The sequence below is a fragment of the Mauremys mutica genome, chromosome 18, assembly GCF_020497125.1.
Source record: "Mauremys mutica isolate MM-2020 ecotype Southern chromosome 18, ASM2049712v1, whole genome shotgun sequence".
Taxonomy (NCBI): Eukaryota; Metazoa; Chordata; order Testudines; family Geoemydidae; genus Mauremys; species Mauremys mutica.
The window spans coordinates 20,916,163-20,937,130 of record NC_059089.1 but is presented as its reverse complement, the minus strand read 5'-3'; the positions used below and the strand labels follow the sequence as shown (position 1 = coordinate 20,937,130).

General features: G+C 46.0%; 1 protein-coding gene across 2 annotated transcripts in view; it reads left to right on the top strand.

Annotated features, from left to right (window-relative positions):
- VAV2 (vav guanine nucleotide exchange factor 2) overlaps positions 1 to 20,968 on the top strand; it is a 304,625-nt gene that overhangs the window by 223,206 nt on the left and 60,451 nt on the right. For both annotated transcript variants that reach the window (XM_044992733.1, XM_044992732.1), the window contains exon 5: positions 17,107 to 17,209. In XM_044992733.1, the coding sequence (XP_044848668.1) occupies positions 17,107 to 17,209 (103 nt within the window). The remainder of the gene's footprint in view (positions 1 to 17,106; positions 17,210 to 20,968) is intronic.

Here is a 20,968-nt window from a genome sequence, read left to right as displayed (position 1 = left end):
AAGCCGGTGCATGTATGTCCACCCGAGTTGCCAATCCCACCTCCAGCTGCTGTCTAGACGTACCCTTAGGAATGTCCTCAATATTAATGTTCTAGCTCCATGAGGGGTGGCCTGAGCAGCATGATCCATTAGTAGTGGTCTCTCGTTCTGTCTTCCACAAGGAGACTCTAATTTGAGATGCTCAATACCAAATACTGTGCAATAATGTTGCATCCTGGCAAGCGCTGGATAGCATGAGAAAAGAAGAGGTCGTTCCTGAGCTGGGAATGATTCACTGTCCCAAATGACTTTAGCATCCAGCGGCCATGGGGGAGGTACGAGCCCATCCTTAAATGTTTCTCAGGTGCTAGGAAATGATTTTCACAGCAAGCTGTAAAAGGATCCAATTCCAGGAAGTACAGCCACTATTGAACAGCGAAACCGCAGGTAACAATCTTCCCTACTTTGTAAACCTTTCATTGCTTTTTGCTGCTCTGTATTTTTCCCCCCATTAGCTACCCAGACACGATTCTACTGCAGATTATTGGACCGTCCCCACCCCCAACTATTTCTAAAATGGGTCGTAGCCCTGTTCTGAAAATAACTGCCAAAGCTTCAATCAATAATGGAGCCAAATTATCTTTGTTAACTTCAGCCCAGGGGGACAATTTGTATAGTGGGGCTGCTGAGAACCATTGACCAGACCTGTAAACCCTGTATATGATGGAAACCACTTCAAGCAAGGGGGTGCAGCAGCACCCCTAGTTCCAGTACCTATGCTTCAGTATGGTAGGCTACAGCCTGTGATGGATAGCCACTGCGGAGGAATGCAGCATAGAGCATTTACATACATAGTAAATAAATGGAGTTGATCTAAACTGCTCCCAACTGAGAGTTTTATTATTAACTTAAATGGGAGCAGAGTTTGGCCAATACTGAGTGCTTTTGCAAATCTCATCCTTAATGCCTCTAGTGTACACAAGTGGAATTGCAGGAGGGATAATGGGACAAACCTAATATTTGGATGGACCAACACGTACATGGGGCCAAACAGTCCAGTTGGGTGAAACCTGGTCCCCACTGAAGTTAATGGCAAAGCTGCTGTTGACTGCGGTCAGGCCAGGTTTTCACCAGTTGTTTTCAGTGACACTGCTTGTGTGAGCGAAGCAAGCAGGGTTCATTTATGTATTTGAGAGGGTTAGGAGTAGAGCTGGCTGGGCATGTTCCAGCCAAAATATTTTCTCACCAAAAATGCAGTTTCCACAAAATAAAAATTTTTCATGGGAAAATTTCAACGTTGCCAGTACAAAATATTTAGTTTGACCTAAAGCAGAATATTTAATTTTGATGAACTTATTCAAAGCCTTTCATTTCCAAGTTTGACAACACATGACACTGTGTTTCCCCATCAGCATGTTGCCTTGCAGGAGCTGTAGTTCCGGCTCGCAGTCTCTCCTAGGGCCAAGCACCCCGAGGACTACATGCCTCATAATGCAATGAGGATTTCCTCTGACCGAGACGTGTGGTTCATCATGGGAGATGCATGAATCTGGGTGCATCATTGGACATGTTGTTGTCTAGCCATGGGAACCTGGCCCCGAGGCAAGAGTGAGGGTATCTGGCTCCCAAACAACAACCCCCATGGGCAACACACCACTGTGAAGAATGTGATTTAATATTGAACTGGCTTGAAACAAGGACTTTCAGGTCAGTCCAATAAACCAAAACAAACATTTTAATGTTTGGAACATTGAAATATTTCATTTTGATCAAAAATATTGAAATGAAGTATTTTGATATTTCCAAATACAAAATTTTCAGAACTTCTGTTTGGTGAAAAGCTTTGAAATTTCAAGTTTTCATCTTCTAGCTTAAGTGATAGTGAGGTTTTGAAGCAAGAGGATCTGAGTTCCAGCCACGTTTTCTCTACAAAACTCCCAAGAAGCCAGGGCACGCAGCACGATGACAACTGTGAAATCCTCAATGGCCATAGAATTGTTACATTGTTATTGTAATTACTGTAAGAGCAACCACAACATTCTGTGGCAAAAGAAAAATCTCTGACTTTTATAAATCAATAGAACTGTGCTCAGTGTGGTCATAGGTATCGTACAAACAAGCTGTTTCTTTCAGTGCAAGTCAAATTTGCCACAGGGAAACTTGTGCGTGTAAAGAACGTTCATGCCTTGATGCACACATTGTGCTTTCAGATTTGAGGTTCCGAGTCGCATATTCTGAACACAGAAGTGCCTGCCGGGGGAGTGGGAGCAACCCATTCAGAAGATCGAGAGATAATTATTTGCAACAACAGTTCATAAAAATTGGACTGATCATTGAAAGGGAGGTTAAGAAAAAACAAATCTTTCAAGGGAGCTAAAGGTTGCTGAGTGCCCTGCCTCCGCCCCGTGTTCTCTTTTCAGTTAGCCAGATGGCTGACTGGAGAAAGCTGGTGTAGTGGGGCAGATGGCAAGGCCCAGGGAGTTTAAGTAGTGCAAGCGCAGTGCTGTGAGTGGGGGATCGGAGGAGGAGGGGGGTCATTTTCCTCTACTGTGCAGTTTCTCTTGGAGTCCTGTGATATCAAATGTTTCAGCTTGCTACAGAGAGGCCTGATCACAGAGTTTATGGGGAAAAGGCCACTGAAAATGATAGAGGCTGAGCTCTCATCCAGAATTGATCCAGATGCTGGTGATAACACAATAGCCCGTTTCACCGGCACCAGCTGATAAAAATCAAAGCACTGTTTGTCCTAAAGGACCTCTGGTGAGTCTGCTAGCCCCCCCTCTCCGCCCTCCTTATCACGGCTGACTTGATTTGATCATTCTGAAATCAACTCTGATAGATGGCTGTCCAATCTAGCATTGACTGTATCTACAGATGGCCATATCCCAGCCTCCCTTGATGGTTTGTTTAATTTTCCTCACCTTTCTTACAGCTCTAAAGTTTTACTTAACATTTAACCTAAATTTTCTCTCCTGACTCTTAAACCCATTCTGCTTATTTTGTCACATTAGATTTAAAACCAATTGATCCCTGTCCTCTTTACATCATCAAAAAGCTTCTGTAGGGTGTATCTGATCGACTGTATCCAATATCGTTATGGCGCAGTCCTTTTATGCTCATAAGAATCCAGCAATCCCATTTTGGCTTCATTGGCCTGCACGTTGTTGTTCTGGTTCATTTCACATCATCTGACGGCAGAGCTTGTCAATCTCCATGATAAACTGGAGTCCATTTAAAAAAAAAAAAGTGTTTCTTTGATCCCTTCTGAAACGAGGAATGTCCTAGTACTGGGAGATTCTGTATATCAGTTTGTTTTGGGTTTTCCCCAAACAGCTGCAAAGTACATGTGGGAAAACTTAGGACAACGTGTTTTGAGCAAGACCTGAGGGGCCGGTGGAAGAACAGGGTTGTTACAGGAAAACCTCGTAAGGGAAGATACACTGGGTTGTGGTTAAGGCACTGGGATGGGTGTCCAGAAATCGACACTTCCTGTGTGATGGGACAAGTTGCTTAACCTCTTAAAGCCTCACTTCCCTGTCTGGAAAATAGGAAGGATTGTTATCCCCTTTTCCCACCTCTTTCTCTCCTGTTCATTTAAACTGTCCATTCTTTGGGGGCAGGGCCTGGCTCTTATATGTACGTACAGTGCCTAGCGTCACGGGGCTCCTCTCTGAGATGGGGCTTCTAGGTACTGTTGCAATACACAATCAGAGCTGCATTGTCTAGGAGAAGGTGGAGAACATTAGATTTGGTGAAGCGACTATATGCCTATCCTGTCTTTTTAAATACCTCACTTCAGGTGGGTGCATATTCCACGCACATGCCAGGAATGTAGTTGCAGGGTGGTCCTGAAGTTATTGGACCCAAGTAGAGTGCACTGTAGCTCTCAGGGTGAACATGCTTTCCAGGGTAGAGTTTGAACCCAAGCTTGCAGAGGAGGCCTCAGTCTTAACAGAACTCAAATGCTCAGCCATCCTGACATGGAAACGTGTATCCCTTAGAAACACTTGTGTTTGAGAGGGTTGGGTTTATGTTGTTGGTACTAGCATTACAGTAGTGTCTCATGGTGCCTACCAAGATCAATAGCCCATTGAGCTAGACAGGGTATAACAGCCCCTGCCCCAAAGAGCTTACAGTCTCCAAGGGTCCATCCACCTGGAGAGGGCAGGTGGAATTGCCAGCTGGAGAAGACATATCCGGGCTAGCTCTCATCAAGCTAGCGTGCTAAAAATAGCATAGCTGGGCAGTGCAAGCAGTGGGAGTAGCTAGCTCACTGAGTATGATCCCATCCGAAACCCTAGGCACGTACTTGGGGTGCCTAGACCCCCCCCACACACACACACACTGCTCACATCACTGTGGCTACGCTGCTATTTTTAAGATGCTAGCTCAATCAGACAAAATGGGAGGCAGACGGAGTGGGAGGGAAAACGAGCACCGAGAGACAAGGTGACTTGCTCATGGTCACCAAGCAGGTCAGCGGCCAAGCCAGGAATAGAATGCAGGTCTCCTGAGCCCTGATCCTGTGCCCGGTGCTGCCTCAGTGAGTGATGAAAGGCGCCGATATTGCTTCCTCTAACGTGACCATGTTAGATGATTTGCAACGTGTCTTCTCTGAAGGAGTTGGGTTTTAATTAAACTTTTCAAAGATGCCTGTAATTGGGCTGCTTCCCCCCCACCCCTTTGGGTTTGACCATGTGTGAATTGATTAAGTATGCCTAGGATCTTCAAACGTCCCTCATGTGTCCTGATTTCTGTCCTAATGTCATTGTATTCCTCCTTTGTTGAATAAATGCGGCACTTGTCTTTGATTCATAGCTTAGCAGGCAAAGATGCAAGCTGGTATCGTCCTAAGGACGCCAAGTTTAACTCCCAGTTTCCGGGACGGGAAGTGATAATCCAGCCTACCCAGTACTGAGATTGTAAGGTCCCTAGGGCAGCGACGGACTGTGTTCTGCGTTTGTACAGAGCCTAGCACAGTGGGGTTCTGGCCCATAACTAGGACTTCTAGACACCGATAATACAAATAATAATAATAATAATAATAATACCCTATTCAGCACTGGCACCTGGGCTGAGGGGTTTGCTAACATGAAAGTTAGTTTCCCACTAGTGGAATTGTTGATACAATACAAAACCACCTCCTTCCCTCCCTTTTCACATCTGTGCATATTTGATGCATGTCTTTTGTGTCTCTCAGATCTGTCTGAGGAGGAATTGCCTGCAGGATTTTCGCTATCGGACATGTTGCTACTCGTGGGGCAGTGAGCTCAGCAGAGAGCTAACTTTGGTTGCCTGACTAAAGCCTTGTCGACAGTCTAGGCATGTTAGGACTCATGATTCCTCACTCATGCACAGGGCCGCCCAGAGGATTCAGGGGGCCTGGGGCAAAGCAATTTTGGGGGCCCCTTCCATAAAAAAAATGGCAATATTATAGAATACTATATTCTCGTGGGGGCCGCTGCGGGGCCCAGGGCAAATTGCCCCACTTGCTCCCCCCTCACGGGCGGCCCTGGGAAAAATCAACCTGTCGCATCTCAGCACAAACCCCCTTTTGAGAAAACTTCTTTACAAGGTATCACTGGTTCTCAGCCATTGTTCAAGCCAGAGTCTTCTCTTGGGAAGATATTGAAGGTCAAAGACCATTTTACCCAGAGGGACTGACTGAAAGCCCATAGGATACTGAGCCCCGTCCTCGGTACCACTCTTATTTCTTCTATAAACCTATATGGGGTTGTCTACGCAGCGAGTTAGAGTGCGGCGAGCCGGGGTGTGAATCTACAGCTCGGTAACTTGCTGTGCACTTAGGGTGACCTAAATATGGCTTTGCTCAAGGCATTAAAATGTATCATACTTTTTACTATTTCCCTTCTTTTAAACACAGTTGCGTTGATGTGTCGGGCACAGCTGACTTCTCCAGTACACTGGAAAGCATTACAAGACTTTCAGAGAAAGTGACCCTGGATCCTGACCGTTCGGCAGCTAATTTTTGTTTTGTTTGGTTTGGGGGCACATTCACCCTTGGTGTCACTCCAGTGCGGTTCATGCGCTCACGCCAGGGACAGATTTGCTGACAGTCTTTGCTTTGTCTCAGAAAAGCATATTGTCCCGTGGGAAGGATTTGGATACACACGTGCAAACACAGTGGGTGTTGTGTGAGACTCGTAACGGGAGCGGCGCTGCTAGAACGCAGCTTATGGAAATGCCCTGCAGAACGTAATCTGGGTGAAACCAATAGGATTCTATAGCAATTCCTGTGCAATCCTATAGCTCTTGCTTAGCCAGGAAAGATCACTCAAGGCACCACAAAAAAAAAAAAAGTTTCCTTCACAAGCAGGTTTGAGGCAGGAAAGTAGCAGGATACTCAGTTATTGACTGAGCTTTATTTTCCTGACAAATTGACCCCTCTGCGCAAGTGTTCCCAAGGCTGCAAACAGTCAGGCTAACGAGAAGCCTCTTTAAAGCCAGAAACTAGCGCACACAGCACAGTCCCCCACGCTGCGCCTGGGTCGCTGCCCTGCAACAAAAATGTAAATTGCCCTTTGATCCCCCCTTGCCTGTTGGCCTGTATCTTGATGTTAGCAGGGAAGCAGGGAAGTGGTACCACCTCTGATTCTCCCCTGGCCTTTCCATGATATATGACCACACAGGATAAGGGTGGTGCCACCCTCCAGCATGTACAGGCAGCCACATATGTTGAAAGGTGCGACTGTTTCTATCAGGGGAGTGCACATCATATAGATGCCATTGGTGTCAATGGTTTGCCCTGGTTTCAACAGAAGCAGGGTTGGACGATGAAGCAATCCCTGCAGTATCATTGCTCATATCCAATGTCTCTGTGAAGCTCTTAGCTGGGAAGGGGGAGACGCTGTGGAATGCAGAGTTTGGGCCCACTGGACTGGGGTGAATATTGTGGAAAGTCACACTTCTTTCTAGTTAGTTTTACTTTTTGGTTTCTGTGTACATTGCTGATAGCTCTTGTGATGAGTCTTGCAATATTTGGGGGTTTCTTAAAGACCCAGCTCCTGGAGTCAGGTGATTACATGAGAATATCAGCTTTTATTTTAAAATAGTAAGTCTCTAGCTCTCATGGTTGCAGAGAAAAGCATGGAAAAAGTGACCGCTAAAGACTCAAAAGCAAGGCAAATAAAGATCTGTTTTAAATAATGATATTAAACCAGTCTCCTCATGGTGGAACAACTAGGGCTGGCAGTAGTGATGGCTCTGCCATAACACCGTGATGTGTGGATTGCTAGGACCACAGAAGGAACAAAGAAATAATTGATTTAGAAATACTTCATTGAAATAATTCAGTTAAAATTCATTTTTAAACTCCTTTTAAAATGTTTCTATTAATACTAGATTTTATACAACTTTAAAAAAATTATTAAACTACAATTCTGGCCTTACATTATCCAAGAATCTCCCTCCGAAGAGTAGTGAGTTTCAATCTCTGTTTCCTTCGTAACAGCATCTTTCTCCAAACATATATTTGCAGTCAGCTACTTTGATGAATGCTAAACCTGGACACAGTATCTGTGAGATCCTTCTGTTCGCATCCCTAGATACCAAGTAGCGATGCTGCAGCTTTATGAAAAGTCCAGTAGAATTTAATAGAAAGTTTTAACCTTTCTCTGGGTTTTTTTTTAAACACATTTTATAGACCAGAAAACTGTATCTTGTAGAACAGAGAATGATATTGCTGCTATACGTTTTTATAAGGTGACTCAAAAATCCTTCGGCAAGGAGATCATTCTCTATAAAATTTTCGAAACCACTGATGTGACTGAGGGAGCTTTTGTCCTATTTTCAAAAGTGACTTCGGCCCCTTGACACAGAAGCTCCTTAGCAAAGGATCCCTGATTCTTTGCAAACTCCTCTCACCTCAGTCCTGACAAACTCACTACACCAAGCACATGTCTTACAGCGTCTTTATCTATGAAGAGTAGCATGCAACTTATCTATGGAAAGTTTGTAACTTGTCAAGCTTCATAAGCATTGTGAGATGTATGTATATTGATGTAATATTTAAGGAATAATGTATTGATATTGAAAGTATGCTTTATGGACTTGGAGTAAAAATTAGTTACCAGGAGATAAAGTGTCTTGGTGATGGCCCATAGGGGGAATTATCATCCCCACCCCTGTTTACCGGATGATGTAACGCAAAGCTGAATTGTTTAGCCTTGCTCAGTCTCAAGACTTTTAATGGGAAACCGTCAACGGCAACTGCCAACAATCGAAACCACTTGAAGGTGTACAAAGGAACTTACAACAAGACAGGAGATGGTGCTGTCTATGAATAGAAACAAAAGACTGTTTCGGTATAAGATGGAGGAGGGAGAAACACTTGGTATCTAGTCACTGAGGAAACCCCTTGTGGAGTGCAAGTGCTTTCGTGAATGTTTGGATCCTGGTTCTTGTGAAACCGGCCAGCTCTGCAACAGACACAACTTTGGCGGGGGGGGACCTACTTTATTACATAGAAAAGGTAACTATCAATAAGCGTAGGCCCAGGTTTGTGTTTTGTTTTGTATTGTTCCCATTTGTTCGCACCGCACTCTCTTGTTTCTAGCTAAATCCCTATTCTTTCTTAAATGAACCTACTTTTGTTTATTAGAAGTGCTCACGAGTGCGGTGCATTTTACAGGAGTGGTGGTTTAAGGTGAAACTGGTGATCTGCAGAACACTGCTCCTTCGGGAGCAGAGGATTTGGATTTTCTGTGAGTAGCCAGTGTTAGGAGCTGGGTATCCCAGGGGAAAGCTTCAAAGGGACGCGGGGACTGGGGTACACGTCCTATTAACCTGCAAGGCAGAAACTGGGCTGGCACAGTCCAGAGGAGAGCGGCTGGAAGGCTGGTAGAGTTAGGGAGCTGACACCCACATAGGCAAGATACCATCACACTGGAGGCAGGGGATAACCACGTGACTCTGTCCTGGGTGCCCCCAGAACCATCACAGGCCCTTAGGTGCCTGAACCCCATTTTAATGAGACTTAGGCTCCTATGGTCTTAAATCACGTTTGAAAACAGGAATGAAGCCCTTTTGAAAATTTTACCCCAGATCCTCTGGCTTAACATTGCACGTCTCTGACTGAATCAATGGACTGATGCTATTTATGTCATCTGAGCATCTGGCCATTGTTCATTGTCACTGTGGTGCCGAGTTATTAAGTTGCTACAGACTAAAATCCTCCTGATGTATTTTTTTAATAGTGGTCTATTTCCAACTGGGGCACGTGACTTGCAAAGATCGATGAAAATCAATATGCGAAAAGCACTGATGTCAACAGTAATATACAAAGCAGAAGGATTCTACAACCTACAGTCTGTCCTGGGAGATTCTGTCCAATCTACACGTTTGATAGTTCACCACAAGAATAGCAGTCCCTCTCCACTTCTCAGCAAAGGTTTAAAAGGAAAATGCTTTGGTAAATAAGGTCCTGAGATTTCATTATTGTAATACCAGCGCTGCTTGCTGATTGGAGCTGCTCTAGAACTTTGCATCTACGGATCTGTCTTAAATGACAGACTCGAATTGCTTCCCACCATCTCTTCGGTGATGTGGGTATGGTCATCCCCATTCTACAGACAAGGAAATTGAGGCACAAAGAAGTTAAATAACTTGCCAAAGGTCACATAGCAAGTCTGTCGAAGAGCTGGGAATAGAACCCCGTGTTCTTATTCCTGATCTCTTCTAACTACAGGTTCATCCTTCGCTTTTACTAAGGCTTTGGCTACACTTGCACTTCAAAGCGCTGCCGCAGCAGCGCTGCCACGGCAGCGCTTTGAAGTGCAAGTGTAGTCAAAGCGCCAGCGCTGGGAGAAAGCTCTCCCAGCGCTGTCCGTACTCCACCTCCCTGTGGGGAATAACGGACAGCGCTGGGAGCCGCGCTCCCAGCGGTGGGGCTTTGACCACACTGGCGCTTTGCAGCGCCGCAATTTGCAGCGCTGGAGAGGGTGAGTTTTCACACCCTGCTGCAGCGCTGCAAATTTGCAAGTGTAGCCAAGGCCTAAGTGCTGGGCTGCATTAGGAAGCGTGAACAGTAGTGATTAACGGGAAAAGCCACAGGTGTCAAAATAAGCAAACAAAATTCCTGTTGAGGTGTTAATGGACCGTTCTGGAGCTTTTAATCATGTTAATTACTGTTATCAGTGAGACTGCTTGTGTGAGTAACAGCTACATGCATGACTCTCAGCTGCTCCCACACACAATTCTGTCATTGTTAGTGTCTCTTCTGGTTCTTAGTGGGATTTAGCAATGTTCCCTCGTCCCCTAAATTCTGACGCTTCAGCCCCAGGATGGATTAATGTAACTGATGCTTGTGTTTCTCAGTGTTTCTGTTGCAGCCTGTCATTCAGAAAATGCTTTGCACTTTTGATATTAGGAGCATAATTGCTGTGCAAGACCCCAGTCTTAGTTTGAGAGACAGCTTGTCTGTCTTGCCAGGGTCCCTTAACACTGAGCGATGGGCTGAATGGAGGAGGCCGGAAGGGGGAGTTCTGAGCCTCTGTGCATTGGGGTTCTTGAGCCACTGTGCCTGTGGGGACAATTTAGTCCTAATGACGTTGCAGCTAGTCAGTGGCTCTAAAAGCCAGCAGGGTGCTTATGGTCAAGGGTGGGAACCTTTGCAAGAAGCTGATTCAGACCATTAAAGAGGAAAGGAGGGGAAACTCCGGGAGAAATACACCGGAATGAATGTGGGGATGGAAGAGTCAAACCCTCAGTGAAAATAAACCACAGAATCAACTTTTACCCTAATAGGATTCTGCCTGATGTGCCCCATGTGATATTTACACTCCATTGTCTGTAACATGTCATGCGACTCACTGTTCATTCTGTATTCAGCGTCCCACGCATAGTGGCTGGTCCACCGAGGATGGGAGCCTCCTACTGCTGCCGCCTAGAGGAATGACTCCTGTAGGTCAAATGGCAGAGACTCAGGATTTTAGTGCCTGAAGGCCTGGTTTCAGTTCCTGGTGGTGGACAATACACATGTAAAATGACTTTTAAAAAGACAGGTTTCCGAGAGGTAGCCGTGTTAGTCAGTTTCAGCAAAAAGAGCGAGGAGTCCTTGTGGCACCTTAGAGACTAAGGCCTGGTCTACACTAAAAAGGGGGTTCGAATTAGGGTATGCAAATTCAGCTACGTGAATAGCGTAGCTGAATTCGAAGTACCCTAATTCGAACTACTCACCCGTCCAGACGCGGCGGGGTCGAACTCCGCGGCTCCCCCGTCGACTCCACCACCGCCGTTTGCAGTGGTGGAGTACCGGAGTCGACCGCGGCGCTTCCGGAGTTCGAACTATCGCGTCTAGATCAGACGCGATAGTTCGAACTCCGAGAAGTCGAACTCACTGCGTCGACCCGGACGGTAAGTGTAGACTAGCCCTAACAAATTTATGTGGGCATAAGCTAAAAAAACAACAGTCCTGAAGTCCCACCCCTCCTGATTTCATTTGGTGTAAACTGCCACATGGATTTCTCATTCTGAAACCTTGGCCTGACTGTCAAAGGTGCTGAGCACCAGCATCTCCCTGTGACTTCAGTGGATGGTGTGGGTACTCAGCACCGTGGATATTAACCCATCTGTGACTTTCAGCCAACTTGTAACTCAGGAAGGCCACCCCACTCACTCATGTGGTTGTGGTTTACTCCTGGGCCTTAATCAAGTAGGAGAGCTTGATCCTCGCTCTGGAGAGCTAGGAGTTAAATGCTGGTTGCTGGAGAGTGGAGTTGCGCGGGGGAGGTTTGTGTAGTAAGTTGTCCAATGTTAGCTGCAGTGAAGGGCTTTCTTCCTCATTTTGTCTGCTTCCCACAGCCTGCACCCTTGGTGGTGACACCCTGGTTGTTGCTTGCCTTGTTCTATTTCTCTACCTAACATCAGGATGGTACAGGGCTGTCAAGAGAAACTCTTCAGGGGTAAATGGCGGTCCCATGCCATCTATCTAGAACAAGTTAACGACGCTGTCTCTTCTGTTTATCCTTGGGGGCTTTGGCAGCAGGCTGGCAGATCTCTGTCACCAGCGTTGAGACTTCCCATCATTCAAAGCTCTACGTGTTACTGAGCTGGGCCTCATGAGGCTGGGAGACTATCAGTCAGTCTGTCTACGTTTTGGGCCCGTGTGACCAGGAGACATTTGATCTACAGAGTTGGTTTTGTTCCAGTCGTTCTCTGTGGTCAGGATGCATGTTAGAGTGAGGACTGCGGGGAAGCCAGCGGCAGTGCAGGAGCTGGAAACAGAACGATGCTCTGGCACCAAACACTGAGACTTCTAGTCGTGATGATGCAGTAGATGTGGGTGCTGGGCTGGCATCGTTCGGGGGCTTCACATGGGGCTCTTTTGTCTTGGTCACCCCGTCCATTGTCCTGCTGGCTGATAGAAGGAATAGCAGGTGCGGTATTAACTCAACCATAAGCTTCCTAATGACTTTCCAGCCACCGAATGATGCATGGCGATGCAGCTAGAAATCTGATGGGTGCCTGCTGGAATGGAAGATAAATGGGGAGTCTGGAGGTAGTCGCTCTAGCTGTGGAGAAGAGCTCAGAATACAAATATTGGGACAGATAATAACTGCAGCGACGACACTTGGAAGAAGGGAAGATGGATCGCTGGCTATTAGTGGGTATTGCAGCAGCTACAGCATATCGCTCGGTAGGAACAGAGCTGATACAGAACACTGGTGCATTTATTTAAAAACAGACTTTTATTGACTACACCTCTATTTAGAAATGGAAATAATGGCATGTAAAAGATAAATAAAACCCACTTTTGCAAATATTTTCTGTCTTGTTGTCTGGCTAGCCCTGATCCTGAGTTGGATTTTGTGTCTATCTTATTCTCTCCTTCTATGTTGCAAGGCATTGGGACTTCTACGTGCTTCCTTCTCTTTCTGGCAGAAGGAGATGTTCTTCGCACAGCTAAGAATGTTTGTTTTCCCTCTTCAAAGCTTTTCGGAAAGCAGGCCTCTCAGTCAACTATGATTCTGCAGAATATCACATTATTCTCGGTGCCTCTTAGCTACCTCTGCATTGATGTGTTAGCGTCTTTGGTTGGGTCAGTCAGCAGTTTGCTTTGAGTTTCATCCTGGAGAGTTGTTTATATTTTTTCTAGGGAGAGTTAAAATAATTCAAATCCTGGCTTCTAAAAATACATTGCCTAGCACAGAGACAAGTTAGAAATCGCTCAGGGAGTGGACTCAGCCATTGTTCAACCCAGATTCTTCTCTTGGGAAGATATTGAAGGTCAAAGATCATTTTACCCACAAATTTGGTATTTTGCACTAAGCTTAGTGCAGGTAACTCTATTACTGCAGCCTAAAAGAAGCAGGGTGGATTTGCTTAGATTGCAAGCCCTTCAGTCCAGGGACCATTATTATTATTATTATTATTATTATTTGTATTACCATGTTTGTACAGTGCCTAACGCAGTGCATCACTGATCAGTGACTGGTACATGCTACCTCAGAATAAATAGTACATCAGAATAACTGAGATCAACATTTAGCCTCTCTTAGATTTACTGAGCCACTGAATGAAACAAACACTGTAAATCCAAAGCCCATGTTTCTTTTATTTTGTGTGTGTGTGTGTGTGTGTGTGTGTGTGTGTGTGTGTGTGTAAAGTAAAAGAAATATGTTTAAAATCAAGCTGAGGCCAGGTTCATGTTTCTAGTTCAATATCACCAATCCCAGGTGTTCAAAAATCATGAAATTGGTGTAAAAATCATGAGACTTTTACAAAACGTTGGTTTCTTCTCATTTGCCTTCTGCTTTTTTCCCCATAAGTCTTTAGGGTGCACTTGAGTTGTGTTTTCAAGTTTTTCTCACAACCATCAAGGTAGAAACTCACCCTGTAACAACGAAAGCTGAGATTTGCATGTATTCACATGACTCCAGGAGCTGGGGCTTTAAGAAACACACCAAAAATCACAAGACTCACAGTAAAATCATGGGAGTGGGCAATGGCTATTTGAATGTGGCTGTCATCTCTGTGTCTTCCTCTTGCATCCTGATTTCTCCCGTTGGACCTGTGCACTTGTGCGGAGTCCCATGAAAGTCAGCAGGGCCCCATGCACGTGCAGGAGTACATCCATATGGATCTGACTCCAGATCTGGGATCTGTATCAGCACAGTGGGGCCCAATCAGAGTCTCTGTGCACTGCCATAATAATTATATTTATTAATAAAAAATAACAACAGTAAAGATCTGTTGCTTAAATATAGTCTCTTTGTGTGCTGCTCTCCCCTCCGCCTGAAGCTTCCCCTGTTCTGGCTGTGTGGGGATCTTCTCTAGCATTTCAATGACTTGTGCAAGCAAAGGTTGCCAGAGCACAGCTTTGAACACAGGATGCGTGATTCTATCACACACAGCGTTTAAAGAAAGCGTTGGCACAGAGCGGCAATATTTCCCCTTGTGCTACAAGAAACAAAGCTTTGTGTTTTGGTTGCAAGAGCGCCACAAGCGTTTCTGAGTTAAAAGAAAGGGAAAGAACACAGTTCCGATGCCCTTTTGGAAGTTTACAGCTCAGGCAACTGTTAGCATAAACTTGACCTGACAGCTCAAGGTCTCAGAGAGCCACATCGCTGTTTTTAACCCTGTAGAATTTATTAAGCCCATTAACATTTATAATTAGGCTTGGAAGGATTAGATTTTTATCGGTAAACGTCGATTTCCCCGTACACGCAGAAACTGGTGACAAAATATTTTCTTTGCTGAGGATCAAAATGTACAGATTGGTAACGAAAGACAAGTGCTGCTTGAGAACTTGTTAGAGTTTGATTTAAGGACAGTCACATATCACATTTTGATATGTGATGTTGACAATTTGGGTTATATAAAGCTTTAACTTTTTCAATTTCAGTGTCTACTGTCGTTAAACAATAATCATCTGGACCCCCTCCCTTGCCACCCCCCAATAAATACCCACAATTGTGAAAATTTAAATTGATTAAAAAATGCTTAAAAATAAACATCGATGTTACCCGTCAACATTATTTAAAAAAAAATAAAAGCGTAATTGTGCCAAGCCTACTTCTAATTATGCCTCGGGTTACGGACGACTTTGGGAATGTGGGTAACAGAGTGTAAGTGTGGTATCAGACATATAGGAGATGGTCAGAGTAATAGATATTTAGCACCTGAAAAATAAGACTGTAAAAATCCTACACAGAATTATTTTTCTGCTGCTCACAGTCGCTCATTCTGTCTCTGCGGGGTACGTGTATGTGCCAATGATTAAAGTCTAGATTCTAAGCTCTTCAGAGCTGGGTCTGTGTTTTAATATGTGTTTGTACATCAGGCAGGTCCCAGCCCTATTTGCGGCCTCTGAGTGCTGTTACAGTGCCAATACTACCACTAAAGAGCATATGAGCTACTGCTCCAGGCCCCCCTGTGGCCCAGATTCCTCCCTGGTGTACATGAGGGCTAATCTGTTGGAGCTAATGGAGCTGGCCCAGGTCTGAATTTGGCACCATGATAAAATGCGAGATCCATCAGCTGGTGTAAATTGGCTTAGATCCATCTGAGGCAATGGAGCTACGCTGATGGATAGTAGCTCAGGGTCTGAGCCGGTGTTTACTAAGTGGAATAGGAATACATGGCCAATTGCTTCATGTGCTGACAGTTCATCAACGCCGTGGGGCAGCTGAAAGAGTAACCAAGTGTCAAGAACATTGATCCTGTTTCTTTCATCTGCGTCATAGCGAAGAAGCAACTGGGTGCACATCTGTGTTTTCAGGGGCCTCATCAGCCGCATGCATTTCCCCCAAGCCAGTCGGAAGGCAAGTTTCTGGAGGAATGAGCACAGGACTGGAAGTGAGGAGGACTTGTGGTCTAGTGGTGGCTCTGCCACTGATTCCCTGTGTGACCTTGGGCATGTCCTCTTACCTCTGCCGGTTTCCCCATATGTAAAAAGGGGTAATAATGCTCTTTGGGGCAGGGACTCGGTGTTTCTATAGTACCCTGCATCTTGGCCCCGATCTTGGCTGTAGCCTGTCTACACTGCACACTAAGCCCTGGTCTGTGGGACTCAGCCTTGTAGACCCGATGTTCCCAAGCCTATGCTTGAGCGTCCACACTGCATTGTAAACCTGGGTTTACCATTGCTGAACCCAGGTCTCTCAGTCATGCTAACATGTCCACACTGTACTATGCAGGCCTTCTGGTTCAGGTCTGCGGCTTGAGCTGCATCCACACTCCAAAGTGACAGGGCTCGGAACCAAGTCACGGTGGGGCTTGGCCTCTGACCCACCTGCCTAGCAGGGTCCTGAGTGCTTGCTGAGCCGAGTCAGATGATCTGTGTGTGGACAGAAGAGGGCCTTGGGCTCCACCTGGAGTCGAGCCCAGGCTTAGTGTGCAGTGTACACATCTCCTGGGAGGTCAGACTGGATGATCACGATGGTCCCTTCTGCTCTTGGAATCGATGAATCTGTGAGCCTCCCAGGGGTGTTGGCAGGACTAATTAACTGATGTCTAACCAGTGCTTAGGACAGACAAAGTGCTATAAAGAGCTGCAGTGTTTGGGGCCAGGAGGGGATGTTTGAAATAGGCTGGTCTGTTAGAAGTAAGACAGCTGTGGAGTTTTACCTTAGACGCTGGTGTAAATGTAGGTGTCATTTGGGTTGCAGTAGTGCCCATAGGCCCCAGCTAACAGCGCAAACACTTAGCGAGAAGGTCCCTGTCCTGAAAAGCTCCCAGTCTAATAGAGAAGACAGACAAAAGCGGGGGAGGGAAATAAAAGTGCACAGAGAAGTCAAGTGAGTTGCCCAAGGCGGAGCCAAGAGTAGGACCCAGAGCTCCTGACTCCCACTCCAGTTTCCTATCCACTAGACCGTGCTACCTCGTGATGGTGGTTATGGTCCCTGGGCTTACACCACAAAGTGTTTTGCATCGTTCCAGCATCCAAGTGGGAAGCGTGGTGGTGAAATCATACCGTGGTAGCTGATACCAAAAAAGTGCCTCCTTAATGCAAAATGGGAAAGAGAAATGAGGACATTACCGGTTTTGGGGGGGTTTCTCCCTCTTCCCCCTCCCCCATTCTTTACTGGATGCTATGGCTCACTTGCAATAATCTACCTATAGTGAATGTATCCCCATGTTTTCTAAATCCTCTTGTTTTCCTTTCAGTGAACATGATCTGGGGGAGGATATTTACGACTGCGTCCCTTGCGAAGATGAAGGCGACGATATCTACGAAGATATCATCAAAGTGGAAGTTCAGCAACCCATGGTAACAACTGATGCATTTTAAATACCATATCTTGAAGGGGGTTTAAAAACACACACGCAGTGCGCCCACCGATGGAAGATAATGAGCTCCAACTTGTTTGCGTCATTCCTTGGAAATGAGCTGGGTGGCAGGGGAAAGGGAGACAGTGAGAGGAAGAGTGACCGAGCTGATCCTGTGGGGTTTCCATGGTGCTGTCATCTAAAGGATGGGAGGAACGAAGTTCTAAGAATCCCCATCGTGAAGGAGTGCAAAAATACGAACTCGCTGCTGAGCCAAAGCAGCGTGTGTCACTTCATCCCTTTCTAAGGCGAGCGATGTGACTCATACCTGCACAATTAGCCTGTTGTGTGTCTGACGCTGCAAGTATTCTTAGATCCAGGTGAGGGTTGGCAGATATTTGCAATGAAAATGTAGTTTTTCTCTTGGGTATTTTTACTGTACCAGTTAAAATCTACCAGCTCTGGTATATCCCAAGGCTGAGATTTACAAAGCTGCCTAGGAGGGTTGGATGCCTGACTCCCTGAATTAATTGTAATGGGTATTTGAGCATCCAAATCCATTAGTCAGCTTTGAAAGTCGCAGCCAAAAGCTACATGAGGTTGGGAATTGTAACAGGGCTCTAGGTTCTACGAGGCCATGGACACCAGTGGAAAGGCTCATGCTGATTTCAGTGGGCCTTGGATCAGTCCCTATTGCTTCTGTGGTACCAAGCTTTGTCTGGAATCTCTCAGGAATGAAATTCTCCCCTGTGCAGAGGGGTCGGGACAACACTGACAAACCACTTAAGTCCTATTTTGAGGACTTAAGTGCTGCCTACGTTACTCTGCATGGTGGAGAATTTCTCCCTTAGTGCATTTACTCTGTGAACGAAGCTGTGTGTTGTCTAGGAACAGAGGGGTATATTACACTGAATGCACATGGAAAATGTTCTCCTGGAGCATGCTACCAAATAATTAGTATCATGAAAAAGGATAAAAGCCAAGGAGGCTCTTTTCCCAGCTAAACGTTTAGATGCACTATATTTGTTGTTTCTGCTGATGGAAAATTTCAAGAGGACTCATCACTGGAGCATGAATGTTCAAACTTCTTGAGATTCATATGAAATTCTTCTACCCCTGGGATCCGTGTAGATTCTAATTACTGTCTTCTGGCTGCACACTACAGCTGCCAAGATTCATAACTCTGGGAGAAAGCAGGATAAATGGACAAGTTCACTGGTCAATTAAATTCCCTGACCGAGGCCTGTAATCGTAAATCACAGATCGCTGCAGCTGGCAATCGGAGGTGTGGGTTGGCAGGAACTTTGCTTCGCAGAGTCCGAGTGAGCCCAGGATGCAAACTCTGTCGTTGAGCTGCCAGAATGTGTGCTCTGATCTCTCCTCAGTGCTACACCTGGTGTAACTCACAGATGTCGACGGAGAGTCTGCTAGTTTAATTGGGATCAGAATCAGAGTCTCTGAAGGCCCAGCCTTGAGAGGGTGCACCCATAAGTCAGTGTCAATTGAGGGGGCTCAGCAATGCCCAGGGTCAGGTCTTGAGGCTGTTGCTGTGCTAAGCACCGTGATAAAGGAATTCCCACTGGTGCTAGTTCTGGGTTAACTGCACTGATCTTAGCGCCGGTGGAAACACCAGTAGCTGCTTGCATTTTTATCACTAAGGCTACGTCTACACTACAAGTTAGGGCTGTGATTCCCAGCTCCCCTAGACATGCTCTCATCTGAGCTAGGGCACTAACAGTAGTAGTGTACCTTCAGTAACAGAGGCAGCAATGGCACAGTACAAGCTGCCGCCAGTACATACCTCCGGGGTTCAGGCGGGTTGTACTCAGGGCAGCTAGCCCGCGCTGCCACGGCCACACGACTAGCGTGAGTGTGTCTACACAAGCTGGGAATCAGACCCCCAGCTCAAAGTGTAGATGCAACCTAAGAGCTTTATTTGCACTAGGACTTCTACTGATGCCGTTAGTGGGATTTTGGGGGTAGAATTCCCTAGTGCAAGTAAGGCTAAAATGAAGGAAAACCGCCCTACTTGTCATTCCCCCAGATTTCTGGAAGCAATCTGTGCCCGACGTGCTTCTCGTAAAATCCTGGGGTTCGTTCACACGGGTTGTGATGGCCCATTTTGCATATTTCATATTTACAACCTCAGATTTTGTTATGCTGTCCTGAATATTGTTGTTAATGGCTGATTAATAAAAGCTTTAGCCTCTGATTTAGAAATCCAATAAACCATTTCCCTTCCCTCAGTATCTTCGAAGTAACTGCTGAATGCTTTCAAGTTAATGCATGTTGGTAAAATATGAAGATGTCAATAGAAAATGCAAGTTAAAAGACGCCAACCAAATATATACATCCATGCACGCTGTCGTTCCCAAGCAGGAGTCTGCTCCCATCAGAGGTTTAATTTGCTTTTAAATGGGTGTAACAAGTGTGAGATTTATTTTTATAGCTTTCCAAGGACTTCAAGGAAGGTGGTTATTGGAAGGCTTAGAATCAGACTGATGTTTTAAAGGTGCGGCCCCCTGCTGGCTCTAACAGCTCCATGCTGTTTTTCTCATGCCTGAGTCATGAGGCTTTGATGCACCTCTCTGTTAGGACACAGGTTGAGATCTTGGGCTATCACCATCGGTTTGAGAACAGTGTGATGATGCAAGATGCAGGTTTTGTGTTGATAGCCTCAGTTCAGCAGAAGGTGCAGCCTCACTTAGGGTGATTCCCGGGGCAAAATGGAGTTTGCAGCTACTGTAGCCTGTGCTGCTGCAGCCTGCGCTACCCACGGCTGCTACACTATTTTTAGTGTGCTGGTGCAAGCTGGGAGTCACACCCCTAGCTCATAGTGTAGACGTAACCTAAAGACATTCAGCCCGTTGAACTAATGGGGACTTGGGACTGAAGTGCTGTTAGCTGAGTAGGTGCAAACCCTGGCTTGTCCCCAGCCACACTGAGGCTGGAATTTTTGGCCGGGTTCAGCACTCCCAGCTGGAGCTGGATTTTCTGAAGTGCTCAGCACGTTGGGTATGGGGCTTTTTTGAACATCTGGTCTCAGTTGTGGACGCTGAGCAGTCTCCACCATGTAGGGTGGCCACCAACGGGATCTTGCAGCAAGGGGAAACAATATCCAAGCCACCTTTAAAATGACCTTTCAAGCAACAACCATCTTCTTGGAGGCCCCCTTCAAAAAAAGACTCGATTGTTCTCAAGGAAAACTCGAACAGTAAGCTCCTTAAGACACCTGCAAAGTGCCCTGTAGTGAGAGACTTAGCGGGTGTGTCTACACTGCCCCTGAGAGCGAAAGCCCTGCTCTGCAGGCTTGTGTTAGCAGGGCTCCCACTAGCATGCTCAAAAGAGCTGTGTAGATGTTATTTTGGCATTGTGGCTTGGGCTGTCCCAGCTCCTGCCCTGCCAGACTCAAGAGCCCAAGTCACGTTGTCTACACAGCCATTTTTAGAGCACTAGCACAAGTCCCACTAACACAAGTGTGAGGACTCGGGCTGGGAAGCTTGCTCCCAGGTGCAGTGTAAAGATGCCCAAGGAGATCAGTCGGTTTGGTTTATCCAAAAGAAGATCACAACGTGATTTGATGATGGGGAGGAAAATACTGGTTACTCAAAGGGGGCTCCTTAATCTAGTGGAGAAAGTCGTGTTAAGAACCAATGGCTGGAAGTTAAAACCAGATGAACTCTGGGCACAGGTTTAGAAACAAGGCCCTTTGTAACAGGGTGGGGTGAGTAATCATGGGAGCAAACTACCAAAGGGAGTG